General features: G+C 37.2%; 1 protein-coding gene and 1 pseudogene across 1 annotated transcript; one reads left to right on the forward strand and one right to left on the reverse strand.

Moving 5' to 3' along the window:
* The first annotated feature begins 293 nt into the window (after positions 1-293).
* Positions 294-1728, forward strand: LOC107750484 (relaxin-3 receptor 1-like). Its single transcript, XM_016565865.1, has one exon. The coding sequence runs from the start codon at positions 425-427 to the stop codon at positions 1661-1663; it is 1239 nt and encodes a 412-aa protein (XP_016421351.1). The 5' UTR covers positions 294-424; the 3' UTR covers positions 1664-1728.
* Positions 1729-3066: 1338 nt separating this feature from the next.
* LOC107750433 (membrane-associated transporter protein-like) overlaps positions 3067-8274 on the reverse strand; it is an 11348-nt pseudogene continuing 6140 nt past the window's right edge.

The following is an 8274-nucleotide window of genomic DNA, read 5'->3' on the forward strand; positions in this document are numbered from 1 at the left end:
ATGTTAATTGTAGAATTTATCAATTTCTTCACTCTATTTATCTATTCACGGCACCGCATCACAGGGAGCACCACTGTCTGTGCTGCGTAAAAGCGCACGCCATCCAATCCATCGACACTTGGCTCTATAAAAACGCAGCGAGCTGTCAATGCGCCTGAAGCTACGCACGGGCAACAGATTTGTGCGATAAATATTATTAAAATGAGGTTAAATGCCCTCTCATAGTTAGATTTATTTGAACTGAATTAAAAAGATCCACTTGGACTGAAATATCACAGTTGGGATGTGCGCGCAAAGACGATTTTTCCCCCCCACGGAAACCTACAATGGCAATGACAGACCATGGAGACGGGAGAAGTTGGAATGATAAGATTCAGAAGTGAGTAACTCGATCAGGATGGGAAAATTACACTAAAAACGAGAAATGCAGAAAACTTCCGAGATGCAAGACGAGCGCACCGAGTACGCGTCTGGAAGTCTCCTGTTAAGTGAATACAACACAAGCTTCACGGCGAACAGGACTAATCTCTCCTGGAGTGACTTTCAAGATCTCGCCGATTTGGATAAACACGATTTTATGGGAGACGGATCTGCGGTCCTGAGAATAATCATCTCTGTCATTTACTCGGTTGTGTGCGCACTGGGTTTAATCGGTAACATCCTCGTCCTGTATCTCATGAAGTCCAAACAAGCATGGAAGAAGTCTTCCATCAACCTCTTCGTGACAAGTTTGGCAGTCACAGACTTTCAGTTTGTTTTGACACTTCCCTTTTGGGCTGTGGAGAACGCCATGGATTTCACTTGGCTGTTCGGGAAGGCGATGTGTAAGACAGTTTCTTATGTCACAGCTACGAACATGTACGCCAGCGTGTTTTTCCTCACGGCTATGAGCGTGGCGAGATACTGCTCCGTGGCTTCGGCGTTAAAAAGTAGAAGACGCCGGCTGCGTTTCTCCGCGCAGTGGATGACTATCGTTATCTGGATAGCAGCGGTCGGTGCCGCTCTGCCAAACGCGATATTTTCAACGACCGCCACGGTTTCCAACGAGGAACTGTGTCTGGTGAAATTTCCCGACCGGAGTGGGGACGCGCAATTTTGGCTGGGTTTATATCACGCGCAAAAGGTACTTTTGGGGTTCCTCATTCCGTTCGGGATAATCACTATCTGTTACCTGCTTCTCCTGCGCTTCATAACTAACAAAAACGTGAACACCTCCAGTGCTAAGAGGCGATCAAAAGTGACTAAATCTGTGACTATCGTCGTTTTGTCTTTTTTCCTGTGCTGGCTACCGAATCAGGCGTTAACAGCGTGGGGAATCTTAATAAAACTCAATGTAGTGCACTTCAGTTACGAGTATTACACTACACAAGTGTATATTTTTCCAGTTACAGTATGTTTGGCTCATTCAAACAGTTGTCTCAATCCCATTCTTTACTGTCTGATGAGAAGGGAATTCAGAAAAGCGTTGAAAAAGCTGTTTTGGCAAATCACATCGCCTTCTGTGACGAACATGAGACCGTTTACTGCCTCCACGAAGCCCGAGCAGGATGAACACCGTCCAGTACTGGTTCCGCTCAGCCCCGCGGAGCCAGCGCTTATTTTTTATCCTCCGGGGGCTGTCATGTATAACGGCAAAAACGACCCTCTGCCTAACAGCACATAACGCGAAGTTGTTGGTGATGAGAAATGTTTCAGACTCAGACAAAAGAATTAGTTTGTACGGTTTTTTTTTCTCCCTCCGCCAACTAAACTAATGCGCAGACTAAAAGAGTTCCGGTTTGGAACACCTTGCAGAAGTGGAAGGGATCCTCCCCATTCTAAACACTGTAATCCATTCCGGGTTTTACATTTTCACCCTCTCACTAGTGAGAAACCCTTTAACTTCGCTCCCTGTTCAACTTCTACTCTGCCCTGCTCATACTCTAATATGGAACTGTGAAAACAATCTAATTAGAAAGGCAAGTTTTTGTATTCATTAAAACCTTTTAGAGCCTATTCACAGAGGCACAACGTGGATTCATATTTAATTCTAATTTGATTCTAATTGAATTCTATTTTAATTCTAATTTGATTCTACTTTAATAATGTATCAGTTGGTTTACAAATAATAATAAATTTGCATTGTTTGCATTTTTTTAAACCATGAATGTGTCAACAATACCGGTTTTATATTCACCTATTTATTCACAGTAAGGTACAAATATGTATTTTTGTTCAACAATTACCCAAAGCAAACCATTACCCTGCTAATAAACATCTTACATCAGCCAGTGATGGGTTGAAGTTAAATCCTCTAAAAAAAATTAAAATCTCCAAAATCAGCCCGTTTACTAGCCTGACAAGGTTAGGAGACAGTGAAGACCAGCAAACCATCTTAGGCTGGTTTAAGATGTTTTTGCAGTAGGGTGAGCATCATGTGGATCATTAAGAAGGTGTGTTATCATCATAGGCCTACACGTGAACTGTGACTATGTAAATCTTGTCAGTTATTTATGTTTGATTTTATTGATATGTCCGACTTTGTCGTCAGATTAAAAAATAATTAACACCACCCGCATAAAGATGTTTGTCTTAATTAAATATATATAAAAAGGTATAATTTAAATAATTACAAGCTGAAACACTTTACATCTGAGGCACAGCTCGCTACCAACAGTTCATTGATTATCACTGAAATAAAGTAAATCTGAAATGTTTGAATCCAGTCATTGTTTTGTTTAAAATGAATATTATATGGAGTTTGACAGTGGACATGATAATATTCATTCCCTCAAAAACAATTCATCTTAAAAGAGCAATGAACATGCATAAACAAAACATCCAAACCTTACAATTTTTTCAACTGTTCTTTGTGTACATATAATCTTTCTTTCAACCTGACTGATGATGGAGGTTGTTATTTTAGAATGTGGCATGTGAACTGGAGTGCACAGAGAAAGACTTGATGGAATCAGCGAACAGTCAAGCACAGTAGTCTGGCACAGTACCCACAAAATGTGTCTTTTTCCTCTCAGTGAATAGAGGAGACGGACCATATGAAATAGAGAAAGGGTGTTTATTTGAGGCTTAATCTGTACATCACATAAAGAGAGCAACAAAGAGGCAGCCAATTAGGGATACTGTTGAGGCAGAGAGAACCACCACAATCACACTGCCTGCTAGATTGACCAGGGCTCCAAGACCAGCTCCCACTATGACCTGACCCAGCTGCACCATGCAAGTAAGAGCTGCGCAGTCCATGCCAGTGCCACGGCCCTCAAGAGCTGGTTCATCACTGCCCAATTCCCTTTGCACCTATGACAAGACAGATGCTTTGCATGAGAAAAAGGCTAAATCCTTGACAAATGTTTTGCACATGGACTTAAAATATCAGAAAACATTTATACAGCATTGCAAAAAAAAAAAGAAAAAAAAAAGAGATGTTTCTATCATCTGAAAAGTAGGCATATAAGGATGCACGGCCAGCCTGTTGAACATCGATTCAAATATGTGACAATTCAAATCGGTTGAGATGTTAAACAAATCGCGATACATTTGATGGTGGGAGTTTATATGAATGTATCTCTGAGGGGAACTGACCATCTTTAGAAAAGTTTAGATGGTAATTTCTTTTCATCTTGCCTCTGTATAATGCATATTAATGTAGTGGTTCATAAGCGCAGCGCTGCTTTGTTTACAGCGGTAACCAAGGAAACCTGCTGTTCCATAAGCACCAGAGCTGACAAGAGAGTGAATTTGCAGTTCATTCAGCCCGTCTGCTGTATTTGGTTCGTGCAGATGTTTTATGTAGCATACTTTAACAAAACTAAAGTTAGAGCATTCTGTTTTTGTTTTAAATGTCAAATTATACAATCTGATTTAGATTAAAAAACCTGCTCATGCTGCATGCATAGCCTACAGCATCTTTGTTTAGGCTGTGATTCAAATGCAGTGATTGCCTGTAATTCTGAATGGAAAAAGCACAGGCAACGCCTTGGTTTGTTTATATGAAGAGATTTATTTGATTTGGGGTTTGTTTTAAAAATTCAGTTTAGTTTTGTTATTTGACATATTTCAAGAAAAGTGCAGCATTTTGTCCAAGCAATAATAAAATTACACCTTTTCATTTATAATTTGTCTTAAATCTAATTTTGTTTAAAAACAAAATGCGAGAAAAATAATATAGTGAAATCAGTGGATCTACAGATCGAAGCCTTGCAGAGAGCATTGTGTTTGCCCTTTGACACTTAAGACAGCATGTTCATGACTTCTAAGCCAATTTCAAGCTCTGTGAACCAACACATAACAATAATTCAAATGTAAGTAACAAGCCAAGTTGCATTTGCAGGATTTAATCAACATTTTGATTATAATTCAGTCTGAGTTTCAGGGATTGATTTAGAGTTGTAATTTGATTTTCTGTTTTCTTGCAACTTCATGCTTTAATGGATTTTAGATAGAGGCTAACCAAAGTGAAAATCTATGTTTAAAACAAGTGAAGTACTATCTTGAATTAAGAAATGTTCTTATTGAACTCATCTGGGGAAACTTATGTTTCTTAGCTGTGCTCATCTTCTGTCTCTCCACCAGCTCTACAAAGCAATTTAATAATTTTAATTCAAATCAATATTTATCAATATAAGAGCTTTATGTTTTTACATATTTGCTAAGTATCCATGCAATAAGTTGAATAATGTTTAGTAAGATGTTTTTTAATCACAAAATAAACACCATCAGGATGATAAAAGACCCACCATCTTCACATAAGGGCCCTGATTATCCTGTCAGTGTTTAGTTTGTTATAATGACTGGCTGAATGTACACTAGCCCTTACTGATAAGCATTTATATATCTTTGCATTAGATTCAATAAAAAAAATTTAAAAAAAGTTTTTTTACTTCTACACAACCACAAGCAAGCTATATATTGTATATCAGCAGCCATTACATTAGTCTTCTGTGTCACATGATCATCCAGAAATCATTCCGATTTGCTGCTGAAGAAACATTTTTTATTATTATCAATGCTGAAAACAGCTGCTTAATGTTTTTTTTTTGGAAAATATCACTCTAAGATTATTTGAACAGAAAGTTCAAAAGAACAGCATTTATTTGACATAACATTTTGTCTTATAAATGTCTTTACTGTAACTTGTAATCAATGTAATGCACCTTTACTGAATAAAAGTATTATTCATTCATCAAGTATTCACACACACACACACACACACACACACATACAGATGTGGCTTAGATAAAGATAAAGGAACTATGCTACCTTTTAACCACAAATCAAAGCATCCATTGATCTATTTTTCAGTTTCAAAATGTTACTCTTTCTAAAGTACTAAAGTACTTTAGTACTAAAATTAAATCTATTGGTTTGGTAAATGAATAAAGACAAATGCTAGAAATATGATGATAACTTTCTTTTATTTATTCATATCACATATTTATCACATAAACAAAGCCTTGGTGAGCAAAATAGACTGCTTTTGTAAAAATAAAAATAAATCTTACCGGCCCCAAACTTTTGAACAATACGCTTTTGCATACACTATTTTTTGCACTCAAGAATAAATCAAGTGGTTTTACCAACAACTGTCAGTCGGTAGGTCAGGGATTTCAGTTGAAGGCACTAGACTGTGGTGCGCTAACATTAGTAGTGTCAGCATGTGTATTTTATGAGTCCTCTAAAAAGCCCTCTTTAAAGATAGGGATGTGCAAACGAAGCACAACTCAAATACCTCATTCACCCACCTGCCCCATGAAGTCAGTGAAGAAGAGCATGTTGCAAAGGAAGGCCGTCCAGCCTAACAGATGACTCACACACAGACAGCGGTAATGGCTGGGCATGCTAATCACAGCTGACAGTAGAGATTTCAGGGTCATTCTCTTCTGTACCTGAAACACAGTAATGCACACAGGCTGATAATATCTACTGAAAGGTTCAAAAACTCAAGGTCATGAACACTTACCTGTGAATATTTGAATTGAATTTGAATTTATTATGCCATTTTTAAGGTTCCTAATATTGTTTTGGGAGTCTCCTACAATAGGTTTACATGCATGCAAGGTCAAAAAAACGCATTAGTTTTCTCAAAATATGCATTTAATCACCTCATTTTCCAACGATTCTCACACAATTCGTTCGAAGCAGTTCTAAGATTCAGTCTCTCTAAGCCCCTCCTTTCCGTGAGCCTACTCTGCTCTGATTGGTCAGATGGCCCAGTCTGTTGTGATTGGTCTACCGCTATTTATCATACTTACAGGTTGTGATTCAGTGGAGCCAGCTGGTCCAAATTAACTGGGTTCTGAACCATCTTTCAAGACCAAGAGTTTTGTGAATCACGCGTTGAACTCCCGGGATTAGAGAAGCGGTCACACATAAAGATTGGGGTTGTACTGCTGTGTTACAGTGGAGAAAATTTATTTTAACCACTGATTCTTTGCAGCCTCATCTTACTATGGAAGCCCATTTCTGCCAATGAATAAAAAATAAAAAAAGGTTATTGCGACTTTTTATCTCACAATTATGACTTTTTTGTCTCAGAAATGCGTGATATAAACTCAATTGCGAGTTTGTATCTCGCAATTCTGACTTTTTTTCTCGCAATTGTGAGTTTATATCTCGCAATTCTGACATTTTCCCCCCTCAAAATTGAACTTTATAACTCGCAAGATATAAACTCGCAATTCTGAGAAAAAAAAGTCACAATTTCGAGATTTAAACTCACAATTTTGAGAAAAAAAGTCAGAATTGTGAGATAAAAAGTCGCAATTACCTTTTTAATTTTTTTATTCAGTGGCAGAAACGGGCTTCCATATTTCTTTCGGAAGTGAAAATAAAACAAATTTACTTTCACAGTGTAGGACACAGCATCTTTTCAACATGATTTTAACCACACGAACAAGCTACAGTGTTTGAGGGTTGTTCACGGCCGGCCAACGTAGAACATAGACGGGCATTATGTAAATGTGTTACCCCATAACATGTAGCCGTCATGGAAGTGGGATTGGAATCACTGACGACTCATTTCGGCTGTTCAGAGTCGATTCTTTCTTTTGGGAGACAAATAACTATTTATCGTGCACTTTCGGCTTTACAACTTTGCAGATTGTTTACATTCATATACAGCTACATTACACACTGCATGAAAGGCAATATTCAAAATGGCATAACATGTGCATATTGAGCTATGATATATATAGCAAAATGCATAGTGATCATATGAATCATCGGGTTTCCAAAAAACATGTCAACTTCATGCAGTAACAAGTATGAAGGTCTTATAGCAGACTCTGCACATTATACTGGGATAAAAGAATGTACTTTTACATTGAAATAAATTGACACACTTCGAAGGTTAAGGAAACATTAATATGGATGTGACATGTTTTCATAACCACAAAGGGTTGTTTTCATTACTGTGATATCACTATAGGGATGGGGATCTCTCTGTAAATAAATGGACTCACTGATGGAAAAGAAATATATATTGGTTGGGCAATGGTGTGAAATGAATTAATTAATACTCTTATGAACAGTGTTATGATTTGTTAAAGGTCTTGTAATGAATATTGAGATAAAGTCAGAAACTCATTACTAAAACTGTCTCTCCTGCAGGAACAAATTTTCCCAAGTTTTCCCTTCAAGTCTCAAGTTTCATTTGAGACTTTTATCAGCCTAATTAAGCCAGTGTTCTATCCATGAAACAAGCCTCCCTTCTCATTTGTACATTAACAATAACTATATGTTCTGAACATTTTGTCCAAGAGCAGTGTTTGGTGGAATAGAACTCTTTCTTAGGGACAGATGGCAGATTATGTGAGGTTTGTAGGAGGTTAATGATTGCGAGACTTGGGGTTTAGACTGACAGGATTAGTGGGATTTAGCGTTCTTTTTACCTTAGTGTCATTAACAATTCGATATGAACATTAAATGAAAATATATAATAATAATAATAATAATAATAATATATATAAATACATACATATATTAAATATATTCTGATTAATACAGACATACAGCATTAGTAACCATAATATCATTTTACCTGGGTTAATTCATTTGTATGACTTATACATTAGACATAGACATTCCAATTAATACTGATATGTTCTTATTTAGATGAAAGCAGTGCTTAATTACTGCTATGCTGACATTTTCAGCATGAATAGGAGTCTTGCTATGATTTTTTTTTTCTTGCTACATTAAAGCATTACTTGGTGTGACTCACTGGCATGACAAACAGCAGTCTGGGTTAAGGACCACAGTGGAGGTTTTACAAAGAGC

The sequence above is a fragment of the Sinocyclocheilus rhinocerous genome, unplaced genomic scaffold (genome assembly GCF_001515625.1).
Source record: "Sinocyclocheilus rhinocerous isolate Xijiao unplaced genomic scaffold, SAMN03320098_v1.1 scaffold882, whole genome shotgun sequence".
NCBI lineage: Eukaryota > Metazoa > Chordata > Actinopteri > Cypriniformes > Cyprinidae > Sinocyclocheilus > Sinocyclocheilus rhinocerous.